Source organism: Loxodonta africana, chromosome 5 (assembly GCF_030014295.1).
Source record: "Loxodonta africana isolate mLoxAfr1 chromosome 5, mLoxAfr1.hap2, whole genome shotgun sequence".
Taxonomy (NCBI): domain Eukaryota; kingdom Metazoa; phylum Chordata; class Mammalia; order Proboscidea; family Elephantidae; genus Loxodonta; species Loxodonta africana.
The window spans coordinates 144341472-144360407 of NC_087346.1; the positions used below are offsets into that span (position 1 = coordinate 144341472).

Sequence of the window (18936 nt, forward strand, 5' to 3'; positions counted from 1 at the left end):
AGTGCAAATGAATGTCATCATGAATGTAACATGCCATCTCATTTTTCAGTGTCAAATATTTTTCTAGTTTTCCTTTCATGCTTAGGGTGGGCATTTTAGGATGATGTTTGTTTTTTGACTACATAACGTACATGCATTGAAAAATCTTCCCAACGCTCCAACTCCTGACACCTTGCAAAGTTGGCTGCACTTTATACTATGTTGTATCTGCTGCAAAGAATTTTAACGTAAAAATACAGACAGCACATTTGCCAATCCAACATTCCTCATATACACAATTCGGTGAACATCTATCCTGTTGTGCAACTATCACTGATGTCCTTCACCAAATTTTCCATCCCCAGAAACAAGAACTAATGCTTCTGAAACCATTTCCCTCACACTCCCTCCCTCCCGCCCCTTGGAACCACTGTTAACCTCTGGTCTCTGTACATAACTTATCTATTCCACAGAGCTTAGAATTTTATGGAGACCCTACATCCCTTTTGAGTCTTCATGTTGCAGGTGAACAAGACTTTCTTATATTTCCAGATCCCCCCTGCCATAATTATGTCTTTAAAAATGAAATCTTTGCATGCTTCTATCATTTTTTAAGATATGTTCCTTGAATTATTGAACGAAAACACCAAAGGACACATACTTAAAAGTTCTAGTTTATTACCAAAGTACCGTCCAGAAGGTTCCTAGCCAGTGCACCTCCACCAGCAGTGAATGCAATTCTTTCCTCTGTAGTCTAGACAATAGTGACAAAGAAACTTGATAGTTTAAAATTTTTTCTCATTGCTCAATTTGCCTGATCTGATTCCATCCATCTCTCAAGAGCAGAGGGGAACAGAGATGGTGATGGCTTAGAGGTGATGGTGGAGATGAAGAGAAATAAATGGGCCTAAGATGGAGTCAGGAGAAACAACAGGATTTGATTAATAATTTCCAGACTGTACTGACAGAGGCATTAACCTATTCCCAGAGCAAAATCGGAAAGGTATATTGCCTGTTCCATATGAATGCAAAGGGTTTAATTGGCACAGAGAAAAATGTATTTGTCACATAGATAGCTGCATACATTGTACCTGAGGCCCTACTAACTGCTCGTAGCGGCTGCAACTGAAGCTTCGAGGTCTGTAATCTTCTCTAGGATCTATCTGGATTCTTCAGGGTCCAGGCTGGCAAATTAAATGGAGCTATTTTTTTTATGGTAGGGACAAGAAGCCATGGTGGCACAGGCCCCTGCTGCTAACTGAAAGGTCAGTGGTTCAAACCCACCCAGTGGCGCTGTGGAAGAAAGGCCTAGGGATCTGCTTTTACATAGATTACAGCCACAAAAACTCTAGGGAGCACTTCTACTCTGTAACACATGTGTCGTCATGAGTTGGAGCTGACTTGAAGGCAACAGGCTTGGTTTTTATGACACGCATCGCCACCCCGCATCCTTTAGACTTCTAAGGTTGCACTAATCTCCCATCATCACCCCGCAGCAGATGGAACAGGAAGAAAAAAACAAACCTGGCCGGGTGATGAGGGCAGGGTTATCCCAAGTGGAAGATAAGGGAACTCCCAGATGGCTTGCTTGTATCTTCTCACTGACAGAGACAGCAGCTCAGTGTTTTCTATGTTCATCAACCAATAAGATGTCATAAAAAAATATTTCATACACACAGCTTGAAAAGTTGCCATTTATTTAAAGAAAACTTTGAATTTTAAAAATGGCAATGACTGGTAACTTGAAGATTTTTTTTTTTGCTAAGCACCAAAAAGAACAACTACCAATTGTTCTACCAAGAACACCTTTATTTAGGTTTTTAATCAAGAAGTCTAAAGCTGCCAATTACAGCTTCCAATCAGCACAAGATGACCAGGTTAGCAACCTTGAAATGACATAATGTTGAGTAAAAACAATTTTTAAAAGCTCTGTGTAACCTATCCATTCCAACTGAGGAGGTATTTTTAATTTTGCTAGGGGTTCACTGGCCTCAGGCTGGAAATCTACAGGTCCATCTGCCAGACACCACACACACACACACAAAGTGACTAGTAAGTATTATGTATAAGTGATAACATATGGTCTTTATATGTTTAAAGACAGGAGCCCTGGTGGCGCAGTAGTTAAGAGCTCAGCTGCTAACTGAAAGGTCGGTGGTTCAAACTTAACCAGCCACTCTGCGGGAGGAAGATGTGGCAGTCTGCTTCTGTAAAGATTTACAGCCTTGGAAACCCTATGGGGCAGTTCTACTGTCCTGTAGGGCCAGTATGAGTCAGAATCGAATTGACAGCAACGGGTTTGGTTTTTTTTTTTCACATATCTTTAAAGGAATCCTTGGGTGTATAAATGGTTAACACGCTTGGCTGCTAACTGCTATGTTGGAGGTTCAAGTCTACCCAGAGGTGCCTCAGAAAAGGCCTGGAGACCTCCTTCTGAAAAATCAGCCATCGAAAAGCGATGGAGCACGGTTCTACTCTCACACATAGGGAGTTTTCATAAGTCAGAATCAACTCAACAGTAACTGGGGGAAAAAAAAAATATATGTATACACACACACACACACACACACACATGCATGATTATCATGGGCTTACAAAAGCAAAAGGTAGGGAGAGATACAAATCACTAACTCACAAGGAGAGCCCAGCATGGGCTACTGAAGAGATCAAAAGTCCTGTGCCCTGGAATGCAGAGGAAAGGGGTTGGAAGGCTTCACAGACCAGGGAACATCTAGGCTGGGCCAGGAAGGGTAAGTGGATTTGAATGTGTGTGGGATGGGGCCTTCAAGGCTAAAGAAACCAAACGGACCCAAGGCACCAGTCAAAGAAGTGCAGCCCATCCAAAGACAACAGAGTGTCTGTGTTGGGTAGAGAGATGTCACCTAATGAGATTGTATAAAACGGAGAAACAAAAACCTCATCTAACCAGCACCAGAAACAATGCTGATCTGTATTTCTCAATGGTGATTCAGAGAGACTCTGAGGGGCCTATGAAGTAACGAGGTTAAGATATGCTCCCAAAGGCTGAGGCTGGACATATTTTTATGGTGGTCCGGTAGCACAGGGCCACCCTACTGCCCACTCCCCTACCCTGGGGCCCCCGTCTCTGGAATCAAGACCATCCATTAGCAAAAAGCTTCCTTAATGGAAACTCTCTCTCCTCCAGAAAAGCAAAAAGAAAACTGAACTAGACTAAGAGAGTATCACGGCAAACTTTAACCCCTCACACTTCACCTACACCCAACGGCCATGCTATATGACAACAGGGTCTGCCCGGTCCTGGAACGGATTCCTTTAGTGCGGAGCATAACACAATTTAGCGTATCCCCTCTCCTACTCCTCACCGCCCCCCTGAAAAAAGTAATTCAGCACCACACAAAGAATAAAGTTACCCCAAACCAAAGTAGCAGTACTACTACACTAACCTAAGCCGTTACACAATAGCCTCGCTCCTCACAAACAGGGTTGCATTAGATTCCTCTTCTTGAGGTAGTTCAAAGTCTGGAACATCCCAAATTCACATGCTTTCCGACACTACTACTGAGGAACAATTATCATACGGGGCCTACAACCAAAATCCTCATCTGATGCCCAGACTAGGGTGATTTTCTCCCTCAGATCACACAAATTAATATAACAACGAGAAATACACAAAACCAAACTCGTTGCCGTCGAGTCAGTTCCACCTCAGAGTGACCCTATAGGACAGAGTAGACTGCACCATAGGGTTTCCAAGGACCACCTTGTGGATTTGAACTGCTGACCTTTTGGTTAACGGCCAAATTCTCAACGACTAAGCCACCAGGACTTTCGAGAAGTACACAAGAAGAAATTAAAAGTCACACAAATATAAAACAGCCAAAAAACCACGAAAAGGCATCTGTAATTGACATCACACTGAACTAAGTCTAAACTTAAAACACATCTGCCTGGTTTATCAAAGCTATAGACATCTTAGGAAGTACTGGAGAGATAAACAGCTTATAAAAATAGGGTGAGAAGCTCAGCGGGAAGCATGAAACGGAAATCGTCTCACTGTCTGGCAAAGAGTTCCTCCAAGAGACCACGCCCACGAGAATGGGTATTGTGCACAGCCGTCCTCAGGCGGACGGACTTATGCATGAGTCAGCCTTTGCTCTGGCGCTCAAGTCTGCTTCAGCGGCGCGGGGATGTTGGCCGACGCCTGCTCCAGGTAGGCCAGGGAGCCCTGAGGGAGGTCGGCCGGCTTTTTGTGCTGCACGTTGATGTCATCCAGCACCTGCTGCCAGTGCCGGAGCTTGGTCAGATGTTTCTGGACCAGGGCATCTTTCCGCTGCAGTTCATTCCTTAGTTCCGAGACATCCTACAACGAAGACGATGGAGCAAGTCAGAGCAAGCTCATGAAAAATGAATACAGGCCCTAATTAGTCAAGAGCGCCACGGAGTAAATGCAAAACAGAGGGGATATATTAAACCATGAGAAGTCTGGTACTCTGCTTGGTACTACAGTTTGAATAATCCTAAGCAGTAGTTCTTCAAATGAAAGATGCTGGCTCAATACTGGGCAATTTTATCTTTAACTTTTTTTTAATAGGTAATACACAAGCTACAAGACTGAAAAAGTACCAAAGGGCAGCCAACAAGAAAGAAATCAGTCTTTTTCCATCCCGGCCCTCCAGACACCTGCTGCCCCTGCCCAGATGCTCCTGCTGCGAGTCCAACACACAAAGCACCTGAAACACACATTAACTGCTATAAAAAAGCCACAACCACTGTTCTGTCTGTGCAAATTATGAAACATTAAAATCTCATTTTCCAGAGCTTTCTATGAATACCAACATTATAATTCTTCATTAAGACCAGGCCTTGAACATACCTGTATTGTTGCTAAATTATCCAAATCACGAAATGATCTGACATAATGAATTGTAAGAATATCATCTTCTGACCACTCACCCTCTTCTCAACAGTTGGTGTCATGAATGAAAAGAACCCTTTTGATTAACTCGTCAACTAGTGGGAACAGTTACTCAAAACCGGCCCCAGAACGACTAATTTCCACTCAGTGTTTCTCTCTGGGCACTGCTGGCCTGGAGCAAGATGAGTCTGCCTTCCTGGACACTGCCGGCAGGGTGCTTTCCTGACCCAACCACCGAATGCCGCTAAAGCACCTAGTCACCATGACAACCCCAACACACTTTCAAATGCCCCTGGTTTACAACTGAGATAAATTAGGTCATGACTTGCAAGCCGCCTGGGTCGCAACAGTTACTTTGTAATTTGTTGAACAAAAGTTAACAGAGCCGTTCTTGGGTGTAATGCTTGGAGTGAGGCAACTGAGGATGTTGGTCCAAAGCAAGCTTATTGTCTACATTAATGGCCTTTCAACCTTTTTCGAGCAGAAACTTTTAAGAAAATCTTCCAGAAAAGCCCACTGAATTAAACAAGAGCAGCACTGCTCTGTTTGAAGCGCTTTGCTCCACGCCCCCACTCCCTGGCTCCACTACTTACCCAGGTTGTCCTGAACACTGACGAGCAACATTTTATACCCAATCTAAAAAACCCTTCTGTAACTAGTAGGAAAATCATAAATGGAATCCTGACACCAACTGTGCTTCCTGAAAGTTGAGGGAAAAAAATGAGTTTGTACCTCTTTGATAACTTGCTCTGGTTTCTGGACAGATAACTGTAATCTTTTTTGTAGGAAAAAACATTCTGTCTGTCTTGCAATATCCAGAAATTTCTGGATACACTGATCGACACCTTAGGAAAAAAAAAGACCAAAATGTTAACTGAACAAAAACATTAGACACATATTTCCCTCATAAATGAAGCGTCAGCACCTTCTCATAGATGTATTCTGGGATTTTAATCCTGGCCACAGCAATAATAATGGCCTCCCAACCCCCCATGTCTTGACCCAGATTAAACAGGGGATAATCTGTGCTTTTATCAGGTGAATAAGAGGCCTTAACGCAACGTCAAAGCCAGGAGCTCTTCTGAAGAGGGGATGCTAAAGATCTAGCAATTAGCATCATGATTTCCATTTAAAATATGATACAAAGAAACTGGCAGCAGTGGTTACCTCTGGGGACAGTACGGCAGAGGGAGAGTATGAGGATAAAGCAAACAGATTTTTCTCTGGAACATCTAGGCAAAACATAATACAACCTTTTTTTTTTTTTTTTTTTTAAGAACACTACATACTACTGGAGCCCTGGTGGCACAGTGGTTAAGAGCTTGGCTGCTAATCAAAGTCGGCAATTCGAATCCATCAGCTGCTCCTTGGAAACCCTATGGGGCTGTTCTATTCTATACTATTGGGTTGCTACGAGTTGGAATCGATGCAATGGCAATGGGTTATACACTATCAGTCTTCTTTGCCCTAGAACCCATATGAAAAACTGATACTCATGAAAAACCAAAAACTTACTAGGTTTTTACTCATGAGTGACAGAAGATGTCAATTAATAAACTGAACAAAGACCAGAGAACCAGCAGTTTATAGAGATTATCTACAAAAACCTTATTCCCAGGAAAATGTCTCTGGATACAAGCAGGACTGAGACACATCAAGCGTAAATCAGGATTTCAGAATCTTGCTGAAGGCATGAAAACTGTCTAAACAGTGGGACTTCTTACCAGTTCGAATTTCTTCCTGATCAGTGCCATTGACATAGTCCTGACTCACCAGTGAAGCAAAGCAGGTCTGTGGGACCAAAGCACATCATGGAAGAAAAACCGTCATTTACACACGAAAACTCTTAGAGTAAGAAATATTTTCTCATGAATGAACTCATTGAGTTTGTAACATCTGGGTTATGTCAAGCAAGTAAAGACATTTGATAAACTGAGTCCTAATTAGGTCCATGGTGGGAGCTGGTGTTTGTGGCAGTACCGTCTGCTTTCTCGCCTACCACTTGCCCTTCTGCATCTGTGGATTCCAACCGCAGATCGAAAATATCCGGAAAAAAAAAAAACAAAACCTTTTTTTTTCCTCTCATTATTCCTTAAACAATACAGCATAACAACCATTTACCCAACACTTACATTGTAATAAGTATCGTAAGTAACGCAGAGATGAGTTAAAGTACACAGGAGGATGTGCGTAGGTTACAAGCAAACACCACACCATTTCATATCAGGGATTTGAGCACCCTTGGATTTTGGTATTCTCAGGGGGAGGGGTCCAGGAACCAATCCCCCACAGATACTGACAGACGACTGTACCTCATACCACACCAGGGCCTGGACCACTATCCTGCCTCTGGCCCCTCCCCCTATTTTTACATGACTAGTATCACCATCCACTCAGAACTCAGGTCAACTGTCACCTCCTCAGAGAGGCCATTCTGACTGTCCTTTCCTGCTCATGCTTCATCTCGAGCCCAGCTTTGTTATTTTTCACACAGTTGTTCTTGTTGTTGTCAGGTGCCGTCAAGTCGGTTCTGACTCACAGCGACCCTAGGCACAACAGAACGAAACACTGCCTGGTCCTGCGCCATCCTTACAATCGTTGTTATGCTTGAGCCCACTGTTGCAGCCACTGTGTCAATCCACCTCGTTGAGGGTCTTCCTCTTTTCCGCTGACCCTGTACTCTGCCAAGCATCATGTCCTTCTCCAGGGACTGATCCCTCCTGACAACATGTCCGAAGTATGTAAGATGCAGTCTCGCCATCCTTGCCTCTAAGGACCATTTTGGCCATGCTTCTTCCAACACAGATTTGTTCGTTCTTTTGGCAGTCCATGGTATATTCAATATTCTTCGCCAACACAATTCAAAGGCGTCCTCTTCAGCCTTCCTTATTCACTGTCCAGCTCTCACATGCATACGATGTGATTGAAAATACCGTGGCTTGGCTCAGGTGCGCCTTAGTCTTCAAGGTGACATCTTTGCTCTTCAACACCTTAAAGAGGTCCTTTGCAGCAGATTTCCCAATGCAATGTGTCTTTTGATTTCTTGACTGCTGCTTCCATGGCTGTTGATTGTGGATCCAAGTAAAATGAAATCCTTGACTTCAATTTCTTCTCTGTTTATCATATGTTGCTCACTGGTCCAGTTGTCAGGATTTTTGTTTTCTTTATGTTGAGGTGCAACCCATACTGAAGGCTGTGGTCTTTGATCTTCATTAGTAAGTGCTTCAAGTCCTCTTCACTTTCAGCAAGCAAGGTTGTATCATCTGCATAACGCAGGTTGTTAATGAGTCTTCCTCCAGTCCTCAAGCCCTGTTCTTCATATAGTCCAGCGTCTCGGATTTACTCAGCATACACACTGAATAGGTATGGTGAAAGAATACAACCCTGACGCACACCTTTCCTGACTTTAAACCAATCAGTATTCCCTTGCTCTGTCCAAACAACTGCCTCTTGATCTATGGTGAAGGTTCCTCATGAGCACAATTAAGTGTTCTGGAATTCCCGTTCTTCCCAGTGTTATCCATAGTTTGTTATGATCCACACAGTCGAATGCCTTTGCATAGTCAATAAAACACAGGTAAATATCCTTCTGGTATTCTCTGCTTTCAGCCAGGATCCATCTGACATCAGCAATGATATCCCTGGTTCCGTGTCCTCTTCTGAAACCAGTCTGAATTTCTGGCAGTCCCCTGTTGATATACTGTTGCAGCCGTTTTTTGAATGATCTTCACCAAAATTTTACTTGCGTGTAATATTAATGATATTGTCCTGTAATTTCCGCATTTGGTTGGATCACCTTTCTTGAGAATAGGCATAAATATGGATCTCTTCCAGTCGGTTGGCCAGGAAGCTGTCTTCCATACTTCTTGTCATAGACAAGCAAGCACCTCCAGTGCTGCATCTGTTTGTTGAAACATCTCAATTGATATTCCATCAATTCCTGGAGCTTTGTTTGTCGCCAGTGCCTTCAGAGCAGCTTGGACTTCTTCCTTCTGTACCATCGGTTCCTGATCATATACCACCTCTTGAGATGGTTCAACATCAACTAATTCTTTTTCGTATAATGACTCTGTGTATTTCTTCCATCTTCTTTTGATGCTTCCTGCATCATTTAATATTTTCCCCACGGAATCCTTCACTATTGCAACTTGAGGCTTGGATTTTTTCTTCAGTTCTTTCAGCTTGAGAAACTCCGAGCGTGTTCTTCCCTTTTCGTTTTCCATCTCCAGCTCTTTGCACATGTCATTATAATACTTTGTCTTCTCGAGAGGCCCTTTGAAATCTTCTGTTCAGTTCTTTTATTTCATTGATTCTTCCTTTTGATTTAGCTACTCGACGCTCAAGAGCAAGTTTCAGAGTCTCCTCTGACATCCGTCTTGGTCTTTTCTTTCTTTCCTGTCTTTTCAGTGACCTCTTGCTTTCTTCATGGATGATGTCCTTGATGCCATTCCACAACTCATCTGGTCTTCGGTCACTAGTGTTCAATGCATCAAATCTATTATTCTTGAGATGGTCTCTAAATTCAGGTGGGATATACTCAAGGTCATATTTTGGCTCTGGTGGACTTGCTCTGATTTTCTTCAGTTTCAGCTTGAACTTGCATATGGGCAATTGATGGTCTGCTCCACAGTCGGCCCCTGGCCTTGTTCTGACTGATGATATTGAGCTCTTCCATCGTCTCTTTCCACAGATGTAGTCAGTTTGATTTCTGTGTGTTCCATCTGGCGAGGTCCATATGTACAGTCACCATTTATGTTGGTGAAAGAAGGTATTTGCAATGAAGAAGTCATTGGTCTTGCAAAATTCTATCATTCGATCGCCGCCATTGTTTCTATCACCAAGGCCGTATTTTCCAACTACTGACCCTTCTTCATTTCTAACTTTCGCATTCCAATTGCCAGTAATTATCAATGCATCTTGATTCAATCAATTTCAGACTGCAGCAGCTGATAAAAATCTTCTCTTTCTTCATCTTTGGCCCTAGTGGTTGGTGAATAAATTTGAATAACAGTCGTATTAACTGGTCTTTTTTGTAGCCGTATGGATACTTGGGTTTATGGATATTATCCTATCACTGACAGCGTTGTACTTCAGCACAGATTTGAAACGTTCTTTTTGACGATGAATGAAACCCCATCCCTCTTCGAGTCGTCATTCCCAGCATAGTATACTATATGATTGTCCAATTCAAAGTGGCCAATACCAGTCCATTTCAGCTCACTAATGCCTAGGATATCGATGTTTGTGTTCCATTTCATTTCTGACGATTTCCAATTTTCCTAGATTCATACTTTGTACATTCCAGGTTCCGATTATTAATGGATGTTTGCAGCTATTTCTTCTCATTTTGAGTCATGCCACATCAGCAAATGAAGGTCCCGAAAGCTTTACTCCATCCATGTCATTAAGGTCGACTCTACTTTAAGGAGGCAGCTCTTCCCCAGTCATCTTTTGAGTGCCTTCCAACCTGGGGGGCCCATCTTATAGCACTACATCAGACAATGTTCCGCTGCTATTCATAAGGTTTTCACTGGCTCACGCTTTTCAGATGTAGACTACAGGGTCCTTCTTCTTAGTCTTAGTCTGGAAGCTCAGCTGAAACCTGTCCACCACGGGTGACCCTGCTGGTATCTGAATACCGGTGGCATAGCTTCCGGCATCACAGCAACACACAAGCCCCCACAGTACGACTAACTGACAGACACGTGCGGGTTCGCACAGTTAACTGCTGTCATACGCACTCTTTTAGTCCATTATTCATTATTATCTGGAGGACCAAGTGGTGTTTCATTTTGCTGTACACAGGGTCACTATGAGTTGGAACCGACTGGGCGGCACGTAACAACAGCCACCCAGAGGCGCCTTGGAAGAAAGTGCTGGCAGTCTACTTCTGACAGATCACAACCACTGAAAACCCTATAGAGCACAGTTCTCAGTCTGACACAGATGGGGTGGCCATGAGTCAGAACTGCCTTGATCGCAACTGATTTTAGTGGTTTGTTCACCTCTGGACCTCTAGAACCTGGAACACCACGTGGTGCAGAGTGGGTGCTGAATAAATTTGTGTTAATGACTGACTGGGAGGCCTAAAAGGGGGACAAGTTGAGAGTCACATGGATAACCAAGTCCCAAAGCAGAAGTTCTCTCTGACGGGGCACCATTTGGGACACCCATGTGACTCTGCCACACAGAGTGTCCACACACGCAACTCTCAGAAAATGCACAAAGAAGGCCCATCTGAGGGCTGCAGTAAGGAGCCACGGAAAAGGAGCCAGAAAGGAAGCCTCACACTTCTGGAAAGCACAGCAACGCCGACAGTGAACAAACTACACTTGGTGTGAGGCAGGCCGATCTGAGACCCAATGTAGGCCATCAGTGAGACATGAGGGCCTCTGGGGAGTCAACGGATTCTCCTGCCGACAGTTTCCCCATTTGATTTGTGGAGAATATCCCAGGAGTCCTCCCCACCGCCCATGACCGCGCCACAAATCAGGAACTCTCAGGACACCCAATCTGCATGTTATATTGAAAGCCGACTCCTGCTAGGATTGAGCTGGGGTGGGGATGTCTGCTCTATGAAACCTGGTCCTACCAGGAGGCCAACCAACCCCAAACTCGCCAAGAAAGCCGGGGCTACTCGCCCAGAGCCAGCAGGGCCACCACAGGAGTGGGAAGAAACATGATCTTGGGAATTTGGGTCCTCTCTTCACCCTTTCTAAAAAATGAACACGCAGGCCTCTATAGACAGTTGGACAGTTGTGCGGAGAAGAAAGTGTGAGGCGTTGTGTACAAAGAATGTGCTCTTCAGAAGTAAGCTGAGGAGTCTTTGCCTGGAAGTCGGGAGACCCAGGTGCCAGTCCTGATTTCTACAAACCCAAGGTCTGGTTTTGGGCAAGTCACTTCCCTTCTGTGAGCCTCAGTCTCCCCATCTGTAAAAGGAGGGGATGGAGCTAGGCAGCCTCCAACGTTCCCTCCCACAACAAGAGTGCATGATTTCAATAAACTCATTCTGTCAAACGGCATTTACTAAGCAACCTCCTCAGTCCCAGAAGAATGAGAAAGCCAGAGGCCTCGAGGAGCTGCACCCAGACAGAAAGAGAAGCAGGTGGCAGGTACACGAGTCCCTGGAGGCTCCAGAGCACAGGTGCACACAGACCACAAGAAGGAAAAACGAGAGGTTCCAGAGAAAACATGGCCTTTGAGCTGAGTCTGGAGAGAAGACTAGGTGGATGATCACCCAGCAGCACAGGGCAGGGCCAGGCAGTGCCTCTGCCAGCCCCGTACCTGGCTCATCCGAATGCCCCTGTGGGTTTCAGGCCCTCTGGGAAGCCTTCTTTGACAGCCACACCTGCATGTGTTCCCACAGTACCCAGGGCTACCTCTCGCACAGCACCACTCCTGCAGCACAGCAATGGCTGTCATTGATACGTTTCCACCACCACATTGTGATGAGCTCCTGGAAGGCAGGAGCTTCTCTCAGGATTCTCAGCACCCAGGACAGGGCTGGACACACTAACGAATACTCTTCAAGTGTCTGCTATCTGCTACCACTGCAGTATGGGGTCCTAGTGGCCCAGTGGGAGGCTGGTGGAGCAGTGGTTAAGAGATCAGCTGCTACCAAAAAAGGTCGGCAGTTCAAATTCACTAGTCACTCCTTGAAAACTCTATGGGGCAGTTCTAATCTGTCCTATAGGTTTGCTATGAGTTGGAATCTACTTGACGGCAATGGGCTTGGTTGTTTTTTTTTTGGTGGTGCAGTGGTTAAGCACTTGGCTGCTAACTGAAAGGGCGGCAGTTCAAACCTACCAGCCGCTCTGTGGTAGAGCCCTAGAACTGTATGGGGCAGTTCTACTCTGTCCTAGAGGGTCACTATGAGTTGGAATTGACTTGATGACAACGGATTTGGTTTTTGGTTTTTTGGAGGTACAATGGTTAAGCACTTGGCTGATGACAAAAGGGTCAGTAGTTCAAATCCACCAGCCTAGTAAACCTTATGGGGGCAGGTCCACTCTGTCTTCTAGGCACACTATGAGTCAGAGTCACCTCGACAGCACACAACAGCAACACTTTATCAAGGAGCCTGGTGGTACAATGGTTAAGTGCTCCGCTGCTAAGCGAAAGGTCAGTGGTTCAAAACCACCAGTGGCTCCGTGGGAGAAAAGACCTGGTGATCTGCTCCCATAAAGATTACAGCCTAGGAAACCCTATGGGGCAGTTCTGCTCTGTCACACGGGATCACTATAAGTCGGCATCAACTAGACAGCACAAAACAACAACCATTGTATTAGCAGTACAAGTGGGCTCTGCCTTCATGGCGCCTGGCTTAGTGGTAAGTGCTGCAAAGGAAGCAAGGAGGGGTCCTAAGGAAGTGGCACAAGAGCTGGGGGGAGGTGAGGCTGGAAGCCCAAAGAAAAAACAAACAAATGACACATCCAGAGCCTGGAAGACCACAGTCAAGCTTCTGGTTTTGTCCTAAAAGCCACAAGTGGTCACTGAAAGTTTTTAAGCAGCTGCATGAAGCAGTCAGATTTGGCCAAGATATCTACCAGCCATACCACCAGGCCAGTCTTTCAGCAAGAACTCATAACCGAGAACCACCTTACCTACCTTACCTCAAGAACAATGCTAGGTGCTCCTTTAAAGCTTGCTGTTATTAGCTGCCATAGAGTCAGCTCCAACTCATGGTGCTCACATGTACAACAAAACTAAACAATGCCCAGTTCTCAATCTTCACAACTGTCGGTATGCTCAAGCCCACTGCTGCAGCCACTGTGTATTCTGAGTGCCTTCCAATCTAGGGGGTTCATCTTCCAGCACTATATCAAACAAAATTCTGTTGTGATACATAGGATTTTGGTTGGCTACTTTTTGGAAGTAGATTGCCAGGCCTTTCTTCCTAGTCTCTTAGAACAGAAACTCTGATGAAACCTGTCCTGACGTGTGATCCCAACAATATATTTGCAAACTATATCCATGTAGTACTGTACTATTACATACAGCATAAAACTCAAATAGGATTAAAATGTTGGAAAAAATAGCTCCAAGTTACTTCATTTCCACACACGAATGGCACCTTCCACATTAGAGGCTGATGGAAACCACCAAAGCACTTACATTTACCTCTCCTGTGTCTACTACCACTCCCCACCTCCCTTCAGTCACCTGTACACATCTCACCGTCTTTGTACACAATAAACTCTTCGGGCAGAACGCAGACTTTCGGTCATCTCTGCTTCCCTGCCTCTCTAACCTTCAGCTTCGCTCCTTCCTGGGCCCGAGACCCTCACAGCAACTTTTAAATAAGTCCATTTCAATTCCAACAGTACTGTAACTTAAGGACCGTAAGGGTAGAGTCCCGCGGAAAGCATACAGGGTGTGGTAGCGTTTTACAGTCTGTAACTTTACGCGGCGAAAAGGACAAGCCCATGCTGCACACACGCAGGAACGCGGCAGTAGGTGCTCACGGCTGGGATCAGGAACAGGATGGGACCAGAAAAGCCAGCTAGGACCATGGAGGTATCCCAAGGCTGGAGGTGTGGGGAGGTGGCCAAATTTCAAGCCCACCTAGCTCCAGAAACTTCGTGCGTCACCGCTAGCAGAGCTGAGTAGAATGCTGCCCACCACTTACCGTGGGGGCTAAAGCCAAGTGACTTACCTTCTCTGAGCCTCAGTTTCCCCATTTATATATCGGGAGCTGGGAGCCTGGAGAAGATAACCTGCGCGTGAGTGGCTCACGTTTCAGGAGAGGGAGGACCGGGACAGACCTTCATGACCCATCTTACCTCGAAAGAGGACTCCAATTCGTCCACCAAGGTAATGTTGGAGGTTCTCGGAGCCCCTGGTGCGGCCTGAAGAAGCGAAGCCTGGCCCGGGAGTCCCGGAGGGGGCGGCGGGGGCCCCGGTGGCTGTCCCGAGAACATGCCACCCAGCGGAGCCGCCATGTCTCCAATGGCTGGGAAGCGGCCCGCTGAGCATGCGTGGTAGCCTGCGCCGTAGGTCACGTGGGGAGCCTGGTCACGTGACAGGTGGGCGCCCGGAAGCGCCTGTCGGGCGCGGGGGGAGTAAGCCTTTGGGTGCCACCCTTTTACATTTCCATCCGTTATAACGCGCAGGCGGCTTGGCGTCTCTTTTTTCACTTATTTGAAAATTGAAGGCTCTGAGTGGCTTTGACAGGTGTGTGGAGAGGAGACCTAACAACTACGGTGGAGCGAGCCCTTAGAGAGAATCAGGCCACTCCTGTGCTAGTCCCGATTTTGTCCTAAAAACACTGTTGAGTTTGGCCAAGCGACTTTGTGTTCCCAGCTCGGCTTACCCGTTGGTAAAAGGTGGAGTCATCCATTCATTCCACAAACATTTATTGAGAATTTATGTTTTTTGATGTACCCATCACTAATCCAGTTACTGTGGATGTACCTGAAACAAGAGAGATGACGTTCTTCTTAAATTCTTATAGGAAGAGACAGGTAATAACGACTGTTAAAAATATAATCATGTATTAATTTATACTGGTAAAGAGTGTGCTTCTTGGCTCAAGTAGATAAAAAAAAAAAATTTTTTTTTTACATGAGACCAAATGAGCAGCTCCTGTCCAGAGGTGAGATGAGAAGGTAGGGGGGGACAGGAGCTGGTTGAATGGACACAGGAAGTACACGGTGGAGAGAGTGATGTGCTGTCACATTATAGGGAGAGCAGCTGGGGTCACATAACCATTTGTGTATAGTTTTTGTATGAGAAACTGAGTTGAATTGTAAACTTTCACCTAAAGCATAATATATATAATCATGTATTGATTTAAACAAATAACAATATTTGATTGCTCTGTGATTTAATAAACAACTTGTAAATTGGAGCAACATTCCACCATACAAGAGGAAGCCGCTTCTAGAGAATGGAGAATTCAGAGAGACTTAAAAAAAACTTTTGCTTAAAGAATACAGGTCTCCCCCTGAAGGAGCAGGAGAACAGTGGGATGCAGACCCCAAATTCTCATAAAAAGACCAGACTTAATGGTCTGAGACTAGAAGAATCCCAGCGGTCATGGTCTCCAAACCTTCTGTTAGCCCAGTACAGGAACCATTCCTGGAGACAACTCATCAGACATGGATTGGACTGGACAATGGGTTGGTGAGAGGTGCTGATGAAGAGTGAGCTACTTGTATCAGGTGGACACTTGAGACTGTGTTGGCATCTCCTGTCTGGAGGGGAGTTGGGAGGGTAGAGAGGGTTAGAAACTGGCAAAACTGTCACGAAAGGAGAGACTGGAAGGAGGGAGCCGGCTGACTCATTAGGGGGAGAGTAAGTGGGAGTATGCAGTAAGCTGTATATAAGTTTATATGTGAGAGACTGACTTGACTTGTAAACTTTCACTTAAAGCTCAATAAAAATTATTTTAAAAAATTAAAAAAAGAATACAGGTCTCTGTGGTAATGAAGTATTTAATGGCTTATAAGTTAACATTTTTAACATTCACAGGCTATAGGGTCGCTATGAGTCGGAAATGACGTGAGGAGAGCATGTTTAGTTTTTTTTAGTAGTCTGTAGAAATTAAAAAGGTAACTTCATGGAAGAACTACCTCTCTACCTGTATGCAGTCCCGAGACCTCCAGAAATTCAGATTAAAGAAGCCCATGTCTGTTTTTCTGTTACAGTCTGCTCTTTGGAACAGTTAATTTGGGTGGGTGCAGAGCAGGTGGGGTGGGACGCTAATTAACTTTGGGTCATGAATTTCGTGGATGAGAAAAACCCTCTTGAAATAACAAAATATCTATTTTTAATATAAATTTGATTCCATGTGACTAACATTGTTGAGGCACATTGTATGTGCCTGGCCGTGTTCACTTTAACATTTATGGTTCCATCAAAAATCATGGCTAGCGATGGGCAGGATCCCTGGTGGGGCAGTTTTAAGACTACAGCTGCTAACCAAACAGTTCGAATCCACCAACTGCTCCTTGGAAACCCTATGGGGGCAGTTCTACTCTGTCCTGTAGGGTCCATATGAGTCGTAATGGACTCCACAGCAACAGGTTTGGAGTGACGGGAGGGTGCTCTTTGGAATAAAGGGTCCGGGAAGACCTCTCCAAGGAGACCTTGAATGAAAACTTAGAACTTTCTAGAAAGGTTGAGGGGCTAAGGAGGAAACCTGTCTAGCACATTTAAGGAACCACAGGAAGGCCAGCACAGCCAAAGCAAGTGAACTAGGGCTGAGATGGTCAAGAGAAGAGGCAGAAGCTTCCCTTTGCCAACCTGGTTTCAGTGCAAAGGTTGTCTTCCCAACCTCAATATAAATTAGACCCACACACTCCTGGCCTCTTTACCCTGTTTAATTTTCTTCACCTAATTTAAACATTATCTAAAATTACCATGTTAATTTGTTTTCTTCTTCATTAGCTGTATTTCCTCCCAACTTTCCTACCCCAACTGGAAAGCAAGCTCCAGGAGACCAGGGGTTGTCTGTCTTTTCACCTGTAACCCCAACACCCAGAACCGTACCTGGCATAATAGACACAATTTCGATTTGTAGATTGAATGAACAAAAATAAAACACCAGGAGAGAACTAGTCTACTCCAGCAGTTTGAAAACTATTTTGGCCTCAACTAACGATCACACTCTTAAAAATTATTAACGATCACACACTTAAAAATTATTAAGGCCCCTGAATGTTTTTGTTTATGTGGATCATGTCTGCCAATATTTACCTATTAAATTAAAAGAATAGGTAAAACAATATTACCAATTAATTAAATTAAAATGGAGAACTTTTTAAAACTAGTATTTCAGAATAACAAGAATAAACCCATTACATGTTGTCGGGGGACAGCCCCAGCAAGGAAAGACCCTTACTGTGTCCTGGCAGATAATCTGAAGAACTGACACGTAGCCCTTTCCAGATTCATGAATTTATTCAGGGAAACTCACTGACACGGGCAAGCAGCTGCTCTCCAGTTGTGGCTAGCTGGAGTATTTTCCACAACCACCTAGCAAGGGGCCCAAGCTTATATACCATTCCAGCTGGGACCAAGGCTCATCGTTTTCTCCCATGTCCTTGGGCAGTCAGTGTTCCCAGGGACTACATGTCCAGGCCCAAATGTTTTTCTTCTTGTTGATAAGGCCTTCTTTGGCTTTGGCCCCTGGCCCAGTCATGCCACTCCTGGCCTTGTACCTTAGCCGAGTCCATCCCGAATTCATCCCCAGCAAAGCTCATTCCATTAGGGAGGGGACGCATATAGCTATTACCCTACACATGTTAAACCAAAAAAAAAATCCACCCTGTTGCAGTCAATTCCAACTCATAGCAACCCTGCAGGACAGAGTAGAAATGCCCCATAGGGTTTTTAAGGCTGTAATTTTTCGGGAAGCCAACTGCCACATCTTTCTCCTGTGGAGCTGCTGGTGGGTTTGAACTGCCGACCTTTCAGTTAGCAGCCAAGCACTTAAGCACTGCACCACCAGGGCTCTACTGCAAATACAAGTCTGCAGGCAGTCGCCAGATTACAAATAAGTCCTGTTCCTAAATTTGTCTTTAAGTCACATTTGTATGTAAGTCAGAGCAGTTTAGGTATGGTTTGTATCTAACATCAGTTAGTCAAATGTTTGTCTTAGTATGTGGTATATAGTGTACCTTTCTATGCATAAAAAACATTAAACCCTTCCAGATACACTAAAACATCTTTAACCTAATAATACAGTAATAATGTTTTGATCACAAAGTAGCTCCATTCATTATTATGAGCCATTGTATACACCTTGAATTTTTAATATAATAGGCTTTATGGAGGTTGGTTGGTAACTATAGGTTGCACATAAATTGGCTGTTCAGAACTGGGAATTGCCTGCATTTTCCAAAACAAAAACTAAATTAGTGAGAAGAGTTGGCATGGTTTTACATTTTTTCAAATCCCTTTAATGTCTGGCTTAATGGAAGACTGTTTCTCATGCTTTAAGCTTTCTTTTCTAACCGCCATGTAAGCTGTCTGTGAGCTTGGCCAGTGATATTTCTCTTGGATTTGTCCCAGAGTAGGTCACAGATAAAGCACTCACAGCTTTTGGATTTTGCTGA

The 18936-nt window shown here is 44.6% G+C and overlaps 1 protein-coding gene across 1 annotated transcript; it reads right to left on the bottom strand.

Moving 5' to 3' along the window:
* Window positions 1–1767: 1767 nt before the first annotated feature.
* MED28 (mediator complex subunit 28) lies at window positions 1768–14846 on the bottom strand. The gene is made up of 4 exons (XM_003411370.4): window positions 14659–14846; window positions 6601–6667; window positions 5609–5721; window positions 1768–4321 (listed from the first exon to the last, which is right to left on the bottom strand). The coding sequence occupies exons 1-4, from the start codon at window positions 14815–14817 to the stop codon at window positions 4124–4126; spliced, it is 537 nt and encodes a 178-aa protein (XP_003411418.2). The 5' UTR covers window positions 14818–14846; the 3' UTR covers window positions 1768–4123.
* Between the last annotated feature and the right edge of the window lie 4090 nt (window positions 14847–18936).